This window comes from Ursus maritimus, unplaced genomic scaffold, assembly GCF_017311325.1.
Source record: "Ursus maritimus isolate PB19 unplaced genomic scaffold, ASM1731132v1 scaffold_35, whole genome shotgun sequence".
Classification (NCBI taxonomy): Eukaryota; Metazoa; Chordata; class Mammalia; order Carnivora; family Ursidae; genus Ursus; species Ursus maritimus.
Window position 1 is genome coordinate 22064750 of NW_024426119.1, and position 23112 is coordinate 22087861.

Below are 23112 nucleotides of genomic sequence, written 5' to 3' on the forward strand. Positions count from 1 at the left end.
TCCGTATCAATTGTACTTTTAAAAAAACGTGAGGGGACAAGAGTGGAAAAAAACTATATTTCCTTCTAGCAATCTTCTATTGAATTAGAAATGTCATGTACCTTAAAGTAGCTAACCACGTGAAGACAGTTGTGATGCATCCCTGTTGTAAATAAAATAGGAAACGTCAAGCAGCCTAACAATAAGTTTTGTTTTTTCAATAAAAGGGTTATTACTATAAAAAAAGAGGAAAGAAGAAGTCAGTTGTTAACCTCATTATGAAAACATCCACAATTAGTGCTGTGGTCTGTATGTATTTTTTTTTAAAGATTTTATTTATTTATCTGACAGAGAGAGAGAGACAGCCAGCGAGAGAGGGAACACAAGCAGGGGGAGTGGGAGAGGAAGAAGCAGGCTCCCAGCAGAGGAGCCTGATGTGGGGCTCGATCCCAGAACGCCGGGATCACACCCTGAGCCAAAGGCAGATGCTTAACTGCTGTGCCACCCAGGCACCCCTGTATGTATTTTTTGATGTGTAATTTTTTTTCATAGCTGCAGTACGATTTTGTTGCTTGCTTTTGTCATTAACATCATTAAAGAAAGATGTTCCCAGGTTATTAAAAACTACTCGGAAATATCATTTTAAAGGGCTGCATAATATTCCATCAAATATATGTACATAACTTCCGTGACAGGGGCACAGAATTAGGCATATGAACCTGTGATCTTTTTTCTTTTGGTTCCTCCCTCCCCCCTCAAAGAAGGCTCCTTTGCATCACTTGGTTCCATGGTGTGATGGCTGGAGATTCAGAGAGAAGAAACCAAGAGGAGGGGGAAAAATATCACACTACTTAGGGGCCCAGACTGTCTCAGAGGAGAGAGGAGGACTTGCTAGGGGAGAACTGGTGGAGGGGCAGCAGAGAGTGGACAGGTGACCAGGGATAGTGCTCTGGAGAAAGGGTGATCTCGGGAGAGAAAAAAAATGCCTAAAGGAGAACTTCAGGAAGGATAACTCATTTTGTGATAGAGTCTCCTCCCTTTCCCACCAGCCACCTCCTAAGAATCTTCAGGGAAGATTTGTATTTCTTTTCAGTGCTCCTTGGGATCAGATGTCTATGCTGAGACTAGCCACAAAATAGCCTATGGTTGGATTTCAGATTTTAAAACTTTTGAAATCTATAATTGCTGATCGTTTATTGAACTCATTATTTACCAAGCAAAGGGTGATTGTGCTAAAAGGTAGAAAAATAGTGAAATAAGTCATACCTGGGAAAAGCTTGCTTTTATTGTCAGTAACGTTTTTTTCTAGCTTGTTCTTGGTTTGAAGAGCAATAGTTTCATCCAAGTTTTCTGGAGTGAGGAGGGGAAGAAATATGAAATATAATTTTATTTCCTGAAAGATGATATCAAACTTTTACCAAAACTGTTTAAACCTCCCCAGAAATCTCACAAAGCAATTCCACAATATTAACACTGTGATTAAGATGCTTTGACATGGATCTTATTTCTAGGAATCTATTCCGTGCTATTTGGGATCCTTAACTCAGCCTCCTAGTCAGTCAATTACAGAAGTCTCTTCCACATCTCTGGGGCCACATGTCTGGGGTTGAAGCCTTTAATGGACACATGTGGTTTGGGCTTCCTCAACACTTTCTGGAAACTACACTGAACCCAGGCGATTTCCATTCTCAGAACATTTGGCTCAGGTGGGGCCTAATAACCCAAGCCTGGCTCCTCAGGGTCTCCACTGCCCAGGCTGAGTGAATGGTTCAAAGAGGAGCCCGTGATGCAAGCCAGGACCGTGAGATTCAATGCCAGGGCCACTGGGGAAAGAGGATCTTTTCCTGCCAGGACTGCTGTACTGTGAGGATGGAGATTGTCCACCATCTTTTTCCCCATAACGGAGCAGCTTATCTGGAATGAATCAACACATGGAAAGTCAGTGTCAGGAGATGGGGAGGGATAGATTCCTCATACTATTGGTGGACTCTACAAACCCAATGTTAGACTACCCCCGGTCCTGGACTCCTGAGTTACATGAGGCAATGAATTCCCTTTCCACTACTACACTGGATAGCACAGCTATGAACAGTAGTGGAAATACTTACTTTGCACCTAAGCCTTGTGGCATTTCTAGTCTAGTTCCATTGGATAAATGACTTAAGTGTGGCATTTGATTCACAGGGTATTGGTATGAAACAGTGATTGATCTGAAACAATGCCTTTGAGCAACTGTTGAGTAAAGTAGGCCACAAAGCATTATGTATAATGTGAGCCCATTTTTGTTAAACAAGAGAAAACAAAGAAAGAAACAACCAAGATATATATGTGTGCAAACACACAGACAAAAATCTGGAAGTATATAACAGAATGTTACCTGGATGTCAGTATTACGAGTGATTTTTTTATTTCTTCTTCTTCCTCTTTTTTTTTTTTTAAGATTTTATTCATTTATTTGACAGAGAGAGAGCACAAGCAGGTAGAGCGGCAGGCAGAGGGAGAAGCAGGCTCCCTGCGCTCCATCCCAGGACCCTGGGATCATGACCTGAGCCAAAGGCAGATGCTTAACCGACTGAGCCACCCAGGTGCCCCTTTTTACTTTTTTTTTTAACATCATTTTGCATTGACTGATTTTAAAAAATAAATATGCTCTTTCGTAATCAGAAAAACTAACAGCAAAATTATTTTTCATGTGGAAAAAAACGGAGCTCATGGAGAGTAATTCTGGATTATTCTATCTTATGAGATTTTCTCTTCTAATTCTTCCTCCTCTGTGAGAGATCAGAGTAAGGGGCCATGAGGTCATCTTACTCAAAGGACATCAGGGATAAATGGTATTTGTTGATTAAGCAGGAAAACCAAAGGTGTTTTTTTTTTTAAACAACCTGTATGAATAGAGAATGTTCAAGCTTATCTACAAAGTTCAAGGAATCAAAGGCCAGCGAACTTTTTCAGTAAAGCGCCAGATAGTAAATACTTTGTGGACCATCTGTGGTCTGTGTTGCAACTTCCCGACTCTGTTGCAGCCACAGACAGCATGGAAACAAGTAAACGTGGCTCTGTGCCAATAAAACCTCACGTATGGACACTGCAATGTGAATTTTATATACTTCTCTTGTGTCACATGATACGATTTTTCTTTTGATTTTTTTCAACCATTTAAAAATATAAAAGCAATTCTTAGCTTATGTGTTACACAAAAATAGTCAACGGGGCGGATTTGGTCCATGGGCAGTCGTTTACCAGCGCCATCATTGATCACAAAGTCCTTTATTTTATAGATGCAGAAATGAAGGCCAAGTAAGGTGAGTGCCTTCCCCCATGGGACGGAGCTGGTCTGTGGCCGAGCTGGACCAGGGGGCATCATTTCTGTTGCCCACTCCAGGGCTCTTTCCTTCCCACACACACAGATCTCACTGGTTAAAATCAACTCTTTTAATCCTGACCATCCGAACACAATTGGAAAAAAAAAAAAAGAGGGTCAAATTTTAATAAAATTGTCTCCATGGAGATATTTAGAAAATGTTAGTAAGAAAACATGTAATAAATGTGAAATGTTTGTACTTAAGCTGTATCTGTAAAGAGTTGAAAACTTCTGGTTAATTTTATTTGTATGCATTATCAAGCTGGTCAATTCCCATTACCCAGGTGCTTTGGGCTCTTTTGGCATAAATGATCAAATTTGTGAGGTTATTATTGCCAAATCCCTATTTCACTTTGACAATGAAAACTATTACAGTAAAAACAAAACAGAGAGGACTCTCACCGAGGTAGGAAACGCCTTCTTCTGGAGATATTGTGCCATACTTTACCATCATCTTCACAAAGTCAATCAATGTTTTCATGATAGTAATCAGTGTTTCTTTCTCTTTTGCCTCTTTTTCTATATAAAAGAACAGAATAATTTTTTAAAAAAAACTAGTGGAGGATAGCTTCCTCTTTCAGTGCCAATTTATGAAGAATGACATTTTTTAAATAATTTTTTATTATGTTATGTTAGTCACCATACAGTACATCCCCAGTTTTTGATGCAATGCTCCATGATTCATTATTTGCGTATAACACCCAGTGCACCATGCAATATGTGCCCTCCTTAACACCCATCACCGGCCTATCCCAATCCCCCACCTCCCTCCCCCTCTGAAGCCCTCAGTTTGTTTCCCAGAGTCCACAGTCTCTCATGGAAGGGAAGAATGAAGGGGGGGGGTAAACAGAAGGGGGTATGAAGAATGACGTTTTATTGAAATATTTCTCCCTACCTTTATAGCTGAAACCATATATATATATTTTTTGAAGATTTTATTTATTTATTTGACAGAGACACAGCAAGAGAGGGAACACAAGTAGGGGGAGTGGGAGAGGGAGAAGCAGGCTTCCCGCTGAGCAGGGAGCCCAATGCGGGGCTCAATCCCAGGACCCTGGGATCACGTTCTGAGCCAAAGGCAGATGCTTAACGACTGAGCCATCCAGGCGCCCCTGAAACCATATATATTTAATTGACAGAAAGCCTAAGACTTGGTTTGGAATACAGGATAATGTATAGGTATACTGAACTTTTCCAGAAATGGGCAATTATAACTTCTCCAAAAAGATTTACTTTAATCTAAAATACTTTATTAATAGAGTAGATGATAGTTTGCAACCTGAGGTAATAAGAACTCAAAAAGAAAGATTTGTGACCCAACAATTTTTCTTTACTCATGTAAAGATACTGTATGTTTTTCAGGGCAAGAATGACCTGTTTTCATTAATCAAACTTAATATTTGAAAATAAAAACACACATGTATCTTTTTTTATAATGCAAGGTTGTTCTTTTAATAGTAGTATATATTGCTTTCTAAACTTTATTTGAAAGAATATATGCGTATGGTAAAAATATTCCAACAGTACAGAAGTAAATAATAGTGAAAATAACATTTTCTTCCTACCCCCCCCCAACTCCTACTCCCTATAGGTAACCACTATTAACAGTTTCTTGGGAACTCTTCATATTTGATATACTGTTCTACATCTTGATAGAAAAGGATGGCTTATGATTCCATAGTCATTCTATATATATATATATATCTATTTCCATTTTTTAAGAAAGGTGCTAAAGGAGAGCCCATTTTCCCTATTCTTTTAGCTGCCATGAAGGATTTCTTCTAAATACTCCTGGCCTTTCCCCCTCCCTACAGATGAAGTTGGTAGGCAGTGGCCATTAGTCTATATTTCTTGACTGAGAGGGATTTGGAATCTTTCTTCTTTTTGCTCCCTTGGAACAGTGGAAGGCAGGGACCTGAGACAAGTGCCTGCTCTGTAGAATCCAATGATCCTTGGTATTGGCTGTTCCAAGAACTAGACTGAGGACAAGGAGTGAGCAAGCCCATTGTTGGATCTCACACTAAGCTGCATTCTACAACACTTACAACCCAGACTATATCAGTATCAGAAATATTTTGGTGTTCCACCCATCTTATTATTTCTCAGTTGGTTCAGACCTTGGGTGAGAAAGATGGGTATTATCAAAGACCTTAGTGTAAGGATTTAAATTAAAATTCTATAAAAATAAAGGAAATAATGGGGTCAAGGAAACTGAAAGATAAAAACAAATAAAATAAAAAACATTCCCATACAGTGGAATCTTTCAAATATCATCAAAGTCCCAAAGTTTGGAGAGAAGAAAGGTGAGAGAGGAAATGGGGAAGAGATCCTGGAAAAGCACCAGTAAATAACTTCACCCATCACATTATTTGTTCAAGGTCACATCTGTGTAGGTATTTGGTGTCATGCTGATGTTCTTCCCTAACAAGAAGTGACTCACCAAGATGACAACAGTTCTGAGCTGGGCATTTGCCATCCAATGGGGCAAGATGGCTGAGAATGGACCCTCAAGATGTACCAGCCCTGCAGACACCAGCAGAGGGGCTGGTGCCATTTGGCCAATGTCTGGTACTGAAGGACAATGGAAGTTCTCCAGAAGTGACAGCTCACTCTAAGTCACTTCTTGGGGAAATATTTATTACAAATGTTCAATCCCAGGCTGAATCTCTGAACAGTGAGAGGAAAAGCCATAAAGCAGTGCAGAGCATCTGTCTGGACAAGAACAACAACAGCAAATGTGCCTACTATTATCTTCTTTGAAGATAAATCAAAATGTGAATTGAAATCTTCAGCTAACCTATTTTGGTGTACAGATAAGAAAAAAGGCACATTAAGGACTTTGTTTTTAAAAAAACAAATCATTCTCCAAGTGTGTTTAGGGCTCCTGACCTTCTGTGGTCCAATGTTTAGTTCATTTGAACTCATTTCAAGACCAAAGCTGAAAATGACTAAAAAGCAAAAATCTGAATTATTTTTAAAAGGATAAATTATGTTATATGCACCATTCCCACTAAGAGGGGAAATGAATACAGCCTTAAAAAGAAAAAAAAAAAAAGATTTGCAATAAGATATGAGGCTGAGCAAGTCAGGCAGGGACACTGATTTCTCTCCTCATCCGCACAGGGCTCACCTCAATGTCCCCAAACACCACACTTGTCCAGTAACTGTTTGTTGAACAAATAAATGAAAGCTCTGTTAACAAAAAGATTAAATTATTCAGAAACTCCACCTTTCCTGATTATCCTTTCCTAAATATTTTCATGACTAGTATACTTCTTTTGAAAAAATTGACGTGAACTCTTTTCCCCAAGGCCACAATATATGTCATTGAAGGCTGCTTTTAGAAACTGAAAACAGGAAGAAAAAAACCCCACCCATACATTTCCTGGAATTACTGTTTCTATTCCACATGTTCAGAAAACACAGTGTTTACCTGAATCAATACTTTTCAGTAGTGCGTAGAAGTTTGGGAAATATTGGAGTTCCTCAAAGTTGTCTTCATTGTAGATTTTAGTTCTCCTTTCCAAGCCATTTGTCAAGGTTAAGGTATTAGATACTGTTTCATCATTTTGTCCATTAGTAAAACCATCTTGAATTGCTGCCATTGGAGTCTTCCATTGGGCGGGAAAATCAATAAAAAATAAACATTTTGTTAGAACTAATTACGATCCAGCTTGATTCTTTCCTCTGTGGTACCCTTGAATGTGAAGTGCAAGAATACCTCCTCCTTCGCAAGCTCCTGCAGATTCAAACCCTTTCCCAGGCATGTGGGCATCTAGCCACATGGAAAGGTCATTGGGGCTAAGAGACATATGCTTCACCTGAGGACCCTGGCTCCTGCTCCTGGAGAAGAGACAGGGAATTTCTAGGCTCCTACTTGGCCAAGTTCCCCTCTGTCAGTTCTCATGAGTGTCTCCTCATAGAAATGCCTTTTACCGAGGAGGGGAGCTTTGAAGTCATAGAATTGATGACAGGATACAGGAAAGCCTGTCAGAATATCTAACACCAACAGAACAGTCACACCTTGGGGACTTCTCAGTGAAATTTTCAGGGCTATCTGGAAAGGTACACAGGACACTTTCTCCCAGACCTGATCCATTTCCAGTGTTCTGCATCTTAGTTAATGATCCATTATACATTCAGTGGACTAGACAGAAATTTAAGAGACTTTTTGTCTCTTCCTCTTCATTTCCTTCATCTGATCCATCCTTGTTGGCCCTACTTTCAAAATCTATCCCAAATTTGTACACTTCTCTCTTTCTCCATTACCTGGCTCTAGTCCAGATACTTTCATCTCTTACCTTCTAACCAGTGCATCAACTACTTCTAATCTATTCCCAACACTGCATTTTCCGTGTTGTAGCCAGAGTTATCTTTTTATGATCATGTAACTTCTTTGCTTAAAATCCTCCATTGTTTTCCCATTGATCCTACAATAAAGATCAGAATCCAAGGCCTTGCCTGGTCTGCCCTGGGTTCACGTTCCCAGGATGACCTCTCATTGCTCTGTGTGCGAGCCACCCTGCCCTTGTTGCAGCTATTTGGATACTCCACACATTCTTCTCTACATACTGGGTCTCATATTCACAAGTTAACTCCTATTCAGCCTTCAGTTATGGCTCAAGTCACTTCCTCAGGGAAGCCTTCCCTGAGCCTAAGTCCAGAAGAGGTTCCTTTTTAACGAGGTCTCATAGAACCATGTTTCTTTCCTCAGAGCACTTAAGGCAGTTGTAGTTAAAATAGGTGACTATTTGAAGACCATCTACTTCTTCCATTAGACCTTAAGCTTCATGGGAGCAGGGATTCTATCTTTTTGAATGAGCATTACATCCCCAGTGCTTGGTTCATAATTGGTACCTCAATAAATATGTATTGAATGAATATTTCGAATGCATTAATGCATTTAGATGACATGAGTGAACAGGTCAAGTATATGGATGTTTTAGAGATGGGTGAATAAGGAGTACAAGATGTGAGTGAAAGATCAGGAAAATATAGTAGCTGTGTCACTTTCAGTTCAGAGGGGGGCTTGAATGAATGTCATGAGTTCTTTGATAAATCAAGAATGTTTTGAGTGGATCTTTAAAAGCTGTTTAAAAAAATGAAAGCTGGTGGAGATCGGAAGTAGGGAGACCAAAGGGAGCTGTTATGCTCTCTAGTAAAAGAAAAATCCAGACCCAGTTTCTGTTTTCTAGTCTTCTCCAAAACAGGACCATAGGCCTATACACTCTTTTTCTTTGTATTTGGGATACAATGTTGGAGGGGATGAGGAACCATGGGGTCTGGGTGCTCTGGTGGAGAGGTGAAGAGTTTGATATTTTCTTATATCCCTCTGTGTCAGCTCCATCTAGAGTTTTGCAAGGAATTCAAAGAGGGGAGAAAGATTTTAGTAGCTTGGTGGATGCCAAAGAAAAGATGAAGAGGCACAGAGTCCAGGAAGGGGAAGGAAGGATGAATGACTAGTCCAAGTAAAGGATGGTTCCAGGCCTCTGAACCAATGAGAAGAGGAAAGAGCAGGTGGAAGAGCTCAGGATATAACAGAGAGGCAGTATCAGGAGACTAGCTCTGGGGAACACAGGCTGGTGTGGCAGAGGATCAAATCAACCCGAGTTTCTTTTTTTGGGTTCTGGAGGCAGATGATGACATTCTGTGAACAGAAGTTGTATACTGAAAGAGCTGTGAAATATTTGGTTCCAGTCCACTGACATTATACAAGCAGTTGTTATGTGGAATGGTTATAACATTTCCACCTAACATTATGGGTTAATTTACTGTGGAGTATAAGATTCAACCTTTACTGTGTAATATAATATAACCTGTATCTTCATTTTCAACATAGAGTTGATTTATATTTTTTAACTTATTGGTATTTCGTGAGGATATATTTTAAGTGGGTTAAACGTGTCACATATCCCAAATCTTCTTGAGCACCAAGTCGGATATTAATTACATACAAATACAAGTAGACATAGACGCACATGCATATTCACACATCCATGACGTGCATATGAGTTCACATATACATACCACTTTCTCTGGTATTTTTCCAGCCTGACTCTCAGTCACACTTGTTGGTTTATTGAGTTCCTCCTCATAAGTGTTGGCTTCCTTTGAGATCAATTTTTGTAAAACCTCTGCTACCTCATCTTCTAGTGTGTGTGCTTGGCTTTCTGTGATCTGTTATAAAGAGTGAAAACACATATAACTGGTATTCTCATACTTGTGATTAAAAAATCTAGACTAAACTCTGCAGTTGAATACATTTTTTAGAAGATGAGAGAATCTTTTGGTCCCTCTTTCTAGACAACCCTTGTTTATGCCTCTGTTAGTTGCTGGCCATTCTAGTGCCTGCCCCAGCACTCCTGGAGAAAAGTGCTTGTGGGCCACACAAGTAATCAGGCCTATCTTTGGGAATCCATGGAACCCTTATTTTGAGAAACATCTTGAGGGTTACTTCTCTCTCTTTTTAAAAGATTTTATTTATTTACTCATTTGAGAGAGAGAGAGAGAGATAGTGAGAGAGAGCACAAGCAGGGGGGAGAGGGAGAAGCAGGCTCCCCGCTGAGCCAGGAACCCAATGGGGCTCAATCACAGGACCCTGAGATCATGACCTCAGCCTACTGAGGCACCCAGGTGTCCCTCGAGGGTTATTTCTCAATACTCAGCTGCAAGTCATGGCCAGGTAACCTCTGAAACAGGCAAATTTAGCACCCTACTAGGGCCTGACAGGGCTATACAAGGGCTGGGAGCCAGGCTGAGGGATGATCCGATTAAATTGCATTCAGTTTCCCAAACATTGCATGTCTTTGCACCTATTACTCTCTTCTCACGATTCACGTATCTTTTACTGCTGCGTGTTAAATTCTAACCATCCTTTTAAGCTGACTTCAAACACCTCCTTCCCTGAAGCTCTTCTTTATTGCCCAACTGTAGATGACCCATCCTCTGACATGCTGAACTGCTTTCATGGTTTAGATGTCACTCGCATTGTGGGCATGTGTATGTTTGTGTAGTTCCTCCTGTAGACTATAAGCTTCTAGAAGAATATTGTCTCATTTGTCCTCAAAACCTACAGAGACTAATATAAAGTAGAGGTGTTATAAACATTTGGCTACAACTTGGATCATGTGGCTTGGCTTCTTAGCCAATTCCGAACTGTACTAAGAAATGGGTTAATTGTCATGCAGGACTTACGAGGCCAAGATTCAGCAGTTTAGAAACAATCTTATCAAATACTCCTCTGTCATTTTCCTCATAAATCCTGGTAGCAATTTTCTGGACGATGTCTTCAGCAGTTAGAGGAGTTCCATCTAGTTGATGAAGGCCATCTGGATCATCTAGACAGAGCAATCGCAGTTCCATATCATAGCTGTCATAGGCCTATTTCATGGATCATATTATATTTACAATCTGTACCTTGCTCTGGTACACTCAGATATGTTTGGAATGCATTTATGGTGTTGCTTGGTCCACATAAGCCCTCGGTTTGAAATAAAATTTTACTTAAAGGTGAGATGCTAAGAGGGTAATGGAAATTCTGAAAGCTACTTATGTCATGGTAAGAGAAAGGAAGATCTGAAGACAACACAAAAGGCCTCTCCATTTTTTATTCTCACTAATAAAACAAACAAGGTTGTTTTTTAAAATTTTACAGTGGGCCATATTTATGTAATGTGCCATATTGTCCAAAACACCCTTCTATATATTATATAATTTGGTATTCCATTTCCATATAAGGAGTAGACTGGTAATACCTGCACACGTATTCCTTCTGCTGGCAAATTCCTGGGCTGAGGGTGGGGAAACCTGCCTCCCACCCAGAATCAGAGAGGGTGTACTGAAGATTTGATGACTTATTTGGAATAAATATTTACTTCTAACTGAACGTGTGTCAGAACTCCTTTATGGAAGACAGCTTAATGTGATAAGCCCCTTACTCTAGAGAACAGGGAACTTATTTTATGTGTCTGAAATTTAAACTTTTTAAAATGAGACAACAGATTTGTATAAAGCAATATGTAAATCTATGTAAATCTCTGCAGAGATGCAAATATGTACCCTTGGCTTTCCTGGCAACACATGTGGCAGCACTACTTCAGAGTAAAGCAAGAGCCCATCCTGAGGGAAAGGCACAGTAGGGTTGGTGGCAAGGAAGCACTGCCCCAGGTCCAAGACAACTCTCAGGTGTCAGTTGGTCTTTTCTAACCTAGACCACATCAATCAATATATTAATATGTGCAAATTTACAAGGCACTTACGTCTTCCTGTCATCTCTAGACAGATTGGAAACATCAGAATTTTAGCCCATGACACCACTTGTTATCTATATATCCTATATATATCTATATCTATCTATCTATCTATCTATCTATCTATCTATCTATCTATATCTATATATCTATAGATATATCTATATCTATATCTATATCTATATCTATATCTATATATACACACCACTATACCACTGTAAAGGGAGATAATAGGATTATCTGTTTCATGGGATTATTATGAAGTTCAGAGGGAATAAGATGTATATGCACCTTTTAAATTGCAAAGTACTATATGAAAGCTAATGTGCAGTATTATATGAAAGCTAAAAATTATTATATATAGTGGATTTGTACCAACTGCAATTACCTTCTAGAGAAAATGAAAATTGAGTCTCTGGTCAAAATCTGCCTAAATAATTCTGATCATATTTACTCAAAGAAAGAAGAGCCTAGTATTTCTATTTTTATTCTGTCTTTTTCTTCCATGACTTTGAGGATTCAAACAAGAAAGTTCTCTCACAACCTTTCTTCCAGAGTCTGTACAGCTGAAGATATACGTTGCCTTAGGCAGAACATTTTCTTTTTGTTTGAAAAGAAGCTTAGGAAACTGAATAGGGTGATTATACATGGAGGACTAGAAGCTTCCTGACCGTATATTATTGCTGAGCTGTGAACCAATCCATTAGCTAGGAGCCCTTTGATCCCTCTGTATCAGAGCAACTAATAAACAGAAAACACCCTAAGAAAAAACCCATAAAACCAGTTCCCCTCCTGACTGACTGAAGATTGGGTTCTTAATCCATGTTTCTCAGGAGCAGAGACTCACTGTTATTCAGGTCTGATTCTTCCATTTGTGGGTTGCAAGACAGACTCTAGGGAATATGTGGAGCAGAAACTACACAAGGTCTATGCAGAGGTGGAAAAATTTATTTCCCTTCCCACTTAATCCCTCAGGACCTGAAATAAAGGAAGAGTACTGGTTGCCTGCCAGAGCTGGAAAATAACTGAGATGACTGTTTTTCAGTTCATTTACTTCATAACAGGGAGAACATAAGCAACACTCGGAAGAAACAGCCTCTTTGCTCTGCTGCACTGCTGCATTCTCTTGAGCCAGGAGCTTAGGACTCCCCTAGCAGACCTTTGCTAGATGGGGTTAATAGTTGACCACTTGGGCATTGCTCCTTACCTTCCACTGATTTTCCCTGACTTCTCTAAAATGGAGAGAATTACTCAGAGTGACTTCTCTACTGCTCACGAGAGCGTATTTCCCCCTCCTGTATATACCCTCAGAGGGAAAGCAAATATGAGGTCAACATCCGTAACACTTTTTAAGCAGCTACAACATTCTAAGGGGATGTAAAAGGACCATCTTCTAAGTCATCATCTTCCCAGATTTTTTGAATCCTTTGCATCTATTTGTGGTACCTGACATTTATTTGTCCAACACATTTTTATTAAAGTCTTAATATGGGCCAGAACTGGAAACAGACTGATAAATAGTTCAGGCATGATACTTAATGACACAGAGCTCATTGTCTAGTTCATAGTCTGAAACATAGTAATTGCTCAATGAATATTTGTTTGGTGAATACACACAGGGGCCCCAAAGCACTACTTCATAAAAGAAACTTGGAAAAATTCTGAATCACATATACTGTAGAAAACATAGAAAAGGAGACCTGATGAGTCCCACAAGCCCATCTGGAGGCTTCCTAAAGGTGTACAAGTAGCCTGCAGAAGTTCACTCCCTCACTCTCCCTTCTGGGATGTAAGTCTGCATGCCTCTGAGGTTCCAGTTAACTTGGTGGTCCCAAACCCACCTAGTTCCAGGATTTCCAAGGTATGAGAGGAGACCAGTAATTCACTCATCGACCATTCTCTCCAAAAGCCTTCTCTGTAGTCTCAAGTGGACTTGAAATGACTCCTAGGGTAAACCTAGAGCCATCAGGGCTAGAACTTGGTAGTTCTGAACCCGTTTGGGATGGTAATAAAATGTTGAACAATTTAAAAATAAGTTATTCAGGTTAGTGGTCAGATCACAAACAGATCTATGCCTCTGCCTGCACATACAACCAGTTTGACCAAAAAAATGTAGTCAAACAAACATTAGACTATTTTTAAAAATTTTGTTAAATCGGATGGTCAGTTAATCAAAGTAGTTGAAACTGTTTTGTATGCAGCTATATCCACTGCCCATTTATTTCTAGTCTAAATATTGTAGGTTAAAGAGTAGAATTCAAGAGAAACACATTTCTGTGAGTAGCACACAATATGAAATGTTTCAAAATATAAACAACCTCCCCTACCCCAGTCATATACAAAACACTTCTGAATTTTCCCCAGGTTGTGATATCCAATAAAAGTTATATTTAATCAGTAGTTGTTTTCTGGCAGAGATAACCAGCATAATTCTCTTGTGGCCTTGGAGCAGAATAAAAACATTAAAGAAAATCTGTAGTCACTCTTAAGCAGTGGTCCTTAGCACAGAAAATACATTCTCCTCCTCAATGCTCAGATACAATAGTTCATTTATTCCCTGGTGTATTATTTTATTTGCTCATTCATTCCTTTATCCATCTACTCATGCAGTGAATTCATAAGCATTCAGACACTGGGTATACAATGTTTCTGTTCTAGTGAAGTTTTCAGTTTAGTTAAGGAGAAAGACATAAGTAGTCACACTTAGGAATGTAAAATTACAAATTATATTAAGTGTCATGAATGGAAAGAACAGGTTTCTACCAGATCATGTGTGCTAGATGAACACAGGAATCTGTCCTTCTAGGACTATGGAAGTCACATTAAGGATTTTGGTTTTTTTCCCAAGAGGAATAAGAATCTACTAATGGGTTTTATGCAAGAGTGACAAGTTCATACTTGTGTGTTGACAAGATCACTCCAGGTGCTCTGAGTTGGACAAGGGCAGAGTGGATGTTGGAAGACCATTAGAAGATTTTGCTGTAGTTCAAGTGAGACATGATTAGAGTTTGGACAAGGATGGTGGTGATCAAGGATAGAGAAAAAACTATTTTATATATAGGTAATATATATATTTCAGAGAAGGAGAAGTGTGGGCTAGTGTTACGAGACATCAGGCTATAGATGATAATTAAAGCCATGGAAAGGTTAGAATGACCTAGGGAGAAAGATACGACTAGGAAAAGAACACTGAAAAGGAAGTAATGGATATTTCAGCTTTTGTGAGGAGTATTTTATTGATTTAATTATTTGAGAATTATGGTATTTCCTTTGTACTAATAGTTAAAATAAATCAGAATGTTAAAATGAATTCAATCACATAAAACACAGATAGCAGATTTAAATTGTTTTCAATGCATCAGTAAAGGAATCTTAAAATGAGAAAATAAAATTTGGGCTTCTGTGAATCTGATGCCTCACACAAAAATTTGGGCTTTGTCTTAATATTGGTCCTGACTAATACAGGACTACGAATATACAAAGGCTGTTTTTAAAACATAAGACTTTCTCTTAACCCACAATGGGAAGACTCCATGTTAGAGAAAATAGGAAGCAAAAGTTCTTTTTCCTCATTTACCTTGAAATTTATGATTCAGTCCACTCTTAGTAGAATCATAATCATCAATCAGTCTTCGATTTTTGGTTGAATCAACATCTTCCACATTCAATTTATTATCATATGGGGAGCTTCTAATAGATTGTCTTTCTTTCTCAATTTTTTCCTTTTCTGTTATTGCCTTTAGCAGGTTCAAGTTATCAACAAAGGAATAATTGCTTTCACCTGGCTTGTTTTCTGGAAAAAAAGCCCCCAAGCCCAACACATCCATTTTAGTTAAGAGTTCCATAACCTACATTATTTAAATTATATCAACATAATTTATTTTTACCTGGAGGGTATGTTTTTTTAATCTTGTCTGCTTCTGCTTCAGCAATCTGGGAAGTAAATCGGAGATAGACCCGGTTTTAAATCATTGCTCCACTACTTACCAAATATGACAGCTAAATGATTTAATCTCTGTAGGATTTAGTTTTCTTATTTGTAAAATGTAGATAATAATTTCTATTTAAAAGCACTGCCATAAGGATTAAATGAGATAAAATAAAGGGCAGATGGTCTACAAATATTAATTCCCTTCTGTAATATTGGTGAAAGATAAATCTGATAAATTAAGCAGTCTTAAAATAGAGTGGATGTGATATTGGGCTTACTGGGTTATTATATGGTCAGTTCTATGTATTATACAGAATTCTATGTATGTAACTGTTAAGACATACAATTTCCCAAACTATATTTTCCATCCTAATTTCTGTCAATTTACTATTAAGCTCCTGAAGTTTGTGAATTCAAAATGTCTAAAATGTCATGTCATAATTACATTAAATATAATAACTAAAGTAAAATGAAATAGCATTTATAATTTTACTTTTGACCTACCTGTTCATTCAAAGGTCTTTCTGCACTTAATTCTCTATTATGTAGGGGTTTGTCTAGAATAACCAAACACAAATATAAATTTAATTGTGCAGTGGAAAGACACAATATGTCTCTTACTACATAAAGTCTCCAAAAAAGAAAAACAAATATTAGGAGAAATGTTTTTGGATGACTGTGAAACAAAAATATGTATTAACAAAGATAATCAAGATTATACACTAACGACGATTATCAACGTTGCCTTGCTTATTATCCTAGTGTACTTTCTGAGTTAATAGAATTACACTTTCATTTTTCTGCCCAGAAATCTAACATTTAGTTCTAACACTTCTCTTACCAGCTGTTTCCAGCTAGATAGAGCGTAATTTAGATTGGCATTACTGGCACATTAAAAGCTCTTTTATCATATGCTGCACATAGTATGAATAAAATATCTGAGAAAGGTTGTAAGACAACTAGAAAAAAATGCCGCTTTTTAAGGCGGAAAAACCACCCCCCTCGCCCAGTTTCAAAATATTTCAAAACAACCCATGTTATCACTCTATCATTCAAAAAGTGTGGGGGGAAAAACCTGTCTTCCTGTTTCTAAATTCGAACTGATTTCTCTATCAATACGCACGGATACGGTCTGATCAGAAAAGAGGCAAGGTGATTTACAATTCACGGGATTCTGCCAAGCTTTACCTCTTCGTGGCGAAATAAAAGGGAGGTGGGAAGAAAAGTGCCCACGTACCTTGACCGCCTCCCGGCTTGGGGAAAGCTTGAATTGGGCTGCTTTGGAGCACCAACACCAGAATCCAAGTGCCGGTCCAAAGGAACCCCATTCTTCCACGCTTGGCTTCTGAAACAGCCTGGCACCGGGTTCCCAGAGCTGTGGCTTTTGTTATGAATGAAAAGGAGGAGTAAAAACAGGAAGAGCTAGGAGGGCGGGCGAGGGGAGGGAGAGTGGCAGGGACCCAGCGGCCGGTGGAGCTCCGCGCGGCTACCCAGTAAAGGGATTAGAAAGGCTCCAGGCGCTCGGGAGTCAGGTCCTCAGGTGGAGGAGAGCGCTGTCCGCCCCGTGGGTGCTGAAGTTCCTGTGACGCGAGGCCCGCCGCGGGTCGGCTAGGGCGTAGCCTTACTCTCTCCCTTCTGGAGAGGAAGTGAGGAAGGAGGCGCATGCTCCCTGAGAGCCAGAGGCGGGAAGGGATGGCGTCAGCGACCCCAATGCTACTCCAATCTCCCAAGAATGCTAGGGGGAGGGGCAACTGGCAGGCTAGCGTATTTTCTGTGCCGCAGTCCTACGGGTGCTTCTGCGCTCAGGGTCACCTGGATTGCTATAAACTTGGACGTCATTGTCCTAACTTCCAAACCAAACGCTATCTCAAGGACCAAATGCCTTCCCTGCCCTTGCACCTGTCAAGGAAATCTAGATAACCTTGTAAGAAGGTTTCTGTCTTGGGATAGTTTTGGGATATCTGCTCCAGAATCCCTTCTTTCCACTCCATCTCCTGAACCCAAAAGGTATATATTAATTCTTACATCCTTAGAAAAGCCCTGCCTTTGTGATTTGGGTTGACATACAAAACATCCCTCGTCCCTCGGTGCTCTTATTTCTGTCTTAGCTCTATGCAGTCTTTTGAATTGGGAAATTCAAGGAACGTTCTTTCAAGTAGATTGCTGCTACACATTCTGACTCTCCTAGATGCTGAAGTAGAGCTAAAAAAAACTGTTACTTATTCCCCCAAACATGGATGTCCTCATCAGTCCGGGCTAAGTAAGCATCAAGGGCCAGTTTCATTGTAAAATTCCCCCTTCCCCACTAAGGGAAAAGCTCCCTCTTCATCACCACCAGCACCACAAAACAAACAAACAAACAAACAAACAAACAAACAAACCTGCATTTCAGTAAAATTCTTCCCCAGGATTCAATTGTGCCTAAGAGCCTGGCTGTTCCAGAGGTCTTTGAAGAGAGGGAATAGTCACAAAAAACATTTACATCATAACTAGGTCAGGAGGTGTTTCCTATGTTCTGAGAAAATTCCCCGAAGCCTAATATTATTGCATAAAAAGGGTTATCAGAAGACTTTTAAATGATGAATACAAGCAACAGTAATGTGAGCAGGATGCTGAGTAAGCTCTTTAGTTTCTGATTTTTAAACAGAGCTTGGAACCTTTCCTTTGAACTGTGGCATTCTGGGAACCAATCTGAATAATGACCAAACAGAAGGATTCAGCACAATCAGGCCTTTGATTTCTGCACCCTTGCTTTCCAAGGAGCAAGTTAGTCATTCAAGTACCTAAAAACAAACAAACAAACAAGCTAACAAACAAATCTCCCTTGTTCTGAAGGTTTTTGAGTTTGGAAGTCACTCAAATACTTCCCTTAAGAATCTGAAGAGTACTTTCAATCTAACAGCTATTTCAAAACAAATAGTTGTTTCTTGGCAGTGATAACATAGCATTATTATCCCAGTATACTAGTATACTCCATTAAAAAAATTGTCACAATTTAAGATCCCAGCTGAGTGAAGGGTCAATTTCCTTACAATCCTCTTCTTTAAACAGAGATGATGCACTCTGTTTACCTCATAATGTCATTGTGGGGATCAAATGGTACATGTTTTGATCAAGTCATTCTGATGCCAAGAATATTTTGACACAGCCTAAAAAATAAGTCATGAAATGTTTTCAGCACTAAAGAAACATTACCGAATATTATGTGAAATAGCCATTCACCAATCCTGACAATCTATTGCTTACATGATTCCTCAGTCTCACACTATTTTTTAAGTCATTTCCCCCCATTTTTAAATTAAAATATAATTGACATGTGTAACATTAGTTTCAGGTGTACAACATAGTAATTTAACAACTCTATACATTATGCTATGCTCACCACTAGTGTAGTTACCATCTGTCACCATACAACACTATCACAATATCATTGATTATATTCCCTATGCTGTGCCTTTCATCCTGGTGACTTATTCATTTCATAACTAGAAGACTGTACCTCCCACTCCCTTCACCCATTTAGCCTCACTCTTTTATTTGTCTTGTTTCTGACTCACTTCTCCCCTGGATGTATGTTTGCAGTTGAGAGAGAAGCTCAGGGTGGAGTAAAGGTAAGCAATGGCTACTGAGCACATTGTATTGCTTCCCAAAAAAATTTTTAAAAGGTGTTTGACCTTTCTCTGCCATTTGGACTCAAGGTCACGGTGTTAAATGGACACTGAATCTAGCAACATGTTATGTTTCTGATCAAATGAGCTGTGGAAGACTGAGTAAACTGTAAGGCATGAATTAGTTTACATTCCTCAGTTTTATGGATATTTCTGCTGGACGCAGTGTAATTCTGAATGGAGTGATTCTAAGTTTCATTTATTCATTAGGAAATGTTTATCAAGCACTTGAAATGTAGCAGGTACTGAGACAATTGCTGGATATACAAAAATAAGATGACTCCTGCTAGTCTTGTAGCCTAACAGAGAGAAAGGACTGTGATTATAACAACAACAACAACAACAATAAACACAACTATTTACTGAGTGGTTTTCATGTCCTACACATTGATTTCATTTAAATATAAGTGAACAAATAAGCACAAACGTGTGTTATGGGTCTTCTCTTTAATGTGCAGAGTTCAGGTGGGGTGCAAATAATGGAATGAGTGGTCAGGCAAGGTTTCAAAGAGAAGATATCTCTTTTCTTAATAATAAAAAGATTAAAATATTTGATTATTGTATATACATACACTATAAACATTGAATAGTGTCAAAAATACATGTTGAAATTACAAGTGTCATTGACACAGATCAGATGATCATAAAATAGACAACATTCAATGTACAGGTAATTTGTCAGTACTTCTTGTGTGTAGGTGAACACAAACATGGATTGCTTGTCACGCTCTCATTCTCTGGTGGAGAAGATGACTTTTGAGCTGAGTCTTGAAGATAGAGATATTTGAAGGATGTTTTTATTCATTATTGAAAAATCATTATATTAATTATTGCATATTTTATGATAGGAAATTTCAAACAAAAACAAAAGTAGAGAAAATACTGAAATTAACACCCATGTGTTCATTACTTAACTTTAATGGTCATTAACTCATGACTACTCTTTTTATTTTATATTCCCAACCACTTTGCACCCCCAATGGCTTATTTACCTGTAAAAATCCCAGACTTCATATCATTTCATCCATAATTATGTCAGTATGTTTACCTAAGAGATAAGGATTCTTTTTTCCTGACATTACTGTTAATACCTTCAGCATACGTCATAATAACAATACTACCTTAGTATCATCAAATTACAGTCAGATTTCAAACTTTCCAACTTGACTTATAAATATTTTGACAGTTGGTTTGCTTGGACTGGGATCTAAACAAGGCCATGTATTGCATTTGGTTGGCATGTGAGGGACACATATGAATACAAGATTGGAAAGGTACATGATGCAAGGTTTTCTTTGAGTTCCCCAGATAAGTTAATTTCTTCCTTAGAATATTGTGCACACTTTCAATGTAGCATGTAGCCCATTATGCCGCTTTTTGAACATGCTTCTTTTTCCTTATTTCAAAAGTAATAAATATACATCAAAGGAAAATTCTGAAAATACAGATAAGCAGAAAGGGGGAAAAGATCTGATAGAGATAACCACCAACTTTGGTATATGACCTTTTGGTGCATGTATTTTTCTTAGAAAATATTTTATATATATCTCTATAAAATTGTTTTTCATACTATAATTATCTGCTTATATAACTTATACCACTAGCTATTTATCCCACTAAACCATGAGATCCTTAAAGGGAAGGATCTTGTCTTACTTATCTTTCATTTCTCAGCCATCCTTACAGCATCTGGAAATCCATCTGCTTAAATAAATGAATAAAATGACAAGGATTATCAGTTCACCTTCAGTCTTCAAACACTGAGACTATGATGGCTGTTCCATGTTGGAAGATTATATAGTCTTAACAGTGCCAGGAACTGCCAGTTCCTTAAAGAGCTGTTAGCCCCTCAATCAGTATGAATCTCCGCTCAGCACTTTTTTTTTTTTACACAGAAGAGTAGTCTTGCAGAAGAGTTCATGAAAGGCCTAAGAATAGTGATGCAGAGCTGGCAAAGGCCCTCACAGCTACAGAGTTATAGGAATGAATGGAGAAGTAGATGTGAATCTGAAAAATCACTATGGGAGGAAAGTTGAAATAACCAAGGGTAATGGAAATGAGCAAATAAAAAGACTAAAATAGTCAAAGAAAATGAAGTCATGGAAATGAAAAAAAGAAAAAGTGGGCCCACATGACAGGTCACCTACAGAGTAGAAAGTGCCAGAACTGAATCTGAGAGTGGGAAGGAGAAGGTAGCTGAATGGTAAACTATTCTTCTTGTTCACTTACTTTGGTTGTACCATGGTTGAACCAGATTGGGTCAGTCACCTGCTCAAGGGACCATGGGCAAAAGGTATGAGATGCTATAATGGAGGGCTCCCTTCAGAACTACAAGGGTAGAGCGGTTTCCCAGAAGGAATCAGGGTGAGAGCATAAGACAAACACTACTCACTACATCATGGAATATAGTATTTAATATGGGTTAAACAGTATTGAGTGAAAAATAGGTTGCCTGTTAGCAGTATGATTCCTATTACAAAAATTGTGCATAAGTGTGCCATATGTGTGTGCACAAATAGAGTTATCTGAAAATTTTATTTCCCATAATATTTACAGTGGTTTTCAGGTAAGAGTTTTTTCTTTGTTGATTAGGTAATTCTGAATTCCTTGAATTTCAACGTAAGTATGTATTGGTTTTATAATTAGAAAAAAACCCAATGCAATCTATATAAGTAATAGATTACTACTATATACTATACACTTCATGATGTTTCGGATAGTTGTAATGAATTATTTTCTTCTAGGATGTAAGACTATATTATGATAAGATCAGCTGAGAGAAAAATTAAAATCTGGTGGGATTTTTTTTGTTTGTTTTGTTTTGTTTTTTGGTCTTCTCTGACACTCTGCTGTCACTTGAATGCCATTCTAAACAATTTCCACAGATTTCCACAGTGCGTTGTCATTACTTATATGTCTTTTGATTGTGTCCCCCACTTGGGAGAAGAGGCTGGTCAGGATTCATCTTTTTAACTCAGTGCCTGGAAAGAGTATGGTAAAGAGGTCAATAAATGTTCTTTGAATAGAATTTTATCATCTTATGAAACTATAGCAGCTCTCTTACATGAGACTTGGCACCTTTTTCCAAGCCACAGGTGTATTTCAAGTAACCAAATTGCACCATTTCTCCCCATCAGCCCTGCCCATCTCCTCTCTTTCCAGGCGCAAAACTGCTAGGTGGTCAGGGGCATGCTTGAGAGGGCTAAGTCTGCCCAAGGACTCCTCAGGTTAGTGCACACCCTCAACCCTACCAGGCCCTGCAACTAGGCTTTTGGGCACTGGGAATTGGGAATATTCCAGTTCTTCCTGTTCAATAGTGGAGGTATGAGGGTTGAAGGCAAGACAGATAAAGGGTACAAACTGGGGTTCCTTTCTGTAGGGTCTAGCCTTGGAGGATTTGCCAAAATACTAATGACATGGTCTCCCTTGTGGATTTTCGCAAGGTATTAGCTATGCAAAGTATGTTCAGCTTGCATGAGTCAAGGCCATTCTTGACTTTCTTAACTAGTGTGGTAGCCAGGCTGGCCATGAGTGATCTAAGGATTTTAAATCCTTAGAAATGCTGAGTAGGGTCATCTAGGTTTCCCTAGAGGAGAGGGCATACATCAGAAGCTTGCCCTCTAACTGCAGGAAGACACTCTTCCCAAGTTTGTGCAGAATAGCAGGTACATCAGAATCATCCTGCCAGGCCTCTGATGTCAGGTAGAAGACAAGGTTGAGATGGGTACCACTCACCCCCTTATGCATGTCCAGGAGGCCGTGCAGGGTGTGCATTAGTAGCAATGGTGCTAAAGGAGTCAGTGTCTCTGTCCTAGGTAATTGGGCTCCATAAAATCATCACCATCTGGGTCTCTTCTGACTATTCAGTGTGACAGAAATTAGAATCCCTCTCTCATTAGGTGTGGTGGGTTTAAAGATGAG

The 23112-nt window shown here is 38.8% G+C and overlaps 1 protein-coding gene across 3 annotated transcripts in view; it reads right to left on the reverse strand.

The window, feature by feature from the left end:
• Nucleotides 1-17132, reverse strand: part of SCG3 (secretogranin III) — a 36018-nt gene extending 18886 nt beyond the window's left edge. Inside the window, exons 1-9 of one of the 3 annotated variants that reach the window (XM_008705969.2) lie at nucleotides 16761-17129; nucleotides 16028-16080; nucleotides 15480-15525; nucleotides 15170-15385; nucleotides 10538-10680; nucleotides 9371-9520; nucleotides 6777-6954; nucleotides 3746-3862; nucleotides 1246-1329 (exon numbers count right to left, since the gene is read on the reverse strand). In XM_008705969.2, the coding sequence (XP_008704191.1) occupies nucleotides 1246-1329; nucleotides 3746-3862; nucleotides 6777-6954; nucleotides 9371-9520; nucleotides 10538-10680; nucleotides 15170-15385; nucleotides 15480-15525; nucleotides 16028-16080; nucleotides 16761-16851 (1078 nt within the window). In that variant the 5' untranslated portion in view covers nucleotides 16852-17129. Of the gene's footprint in view, nucleotides 1-1245; nucleotides 1330-3745; nucleotides 3863-6776; nucleotides 6955-9370; nucleotides 9521-10537; nucleotides 10681-15169; nucleotides 15386-15479; nucleotides 15526-16027; nucleotides 16081-16760 lie in introns of all 3 variants that reach the window. The other 2 variants (XM_040620637.1, XM_008705967.2) reach the window with 2 other exon arrangements.
• Nucleotides 17133-23112: the final 5980 nt, after the last annotated feature.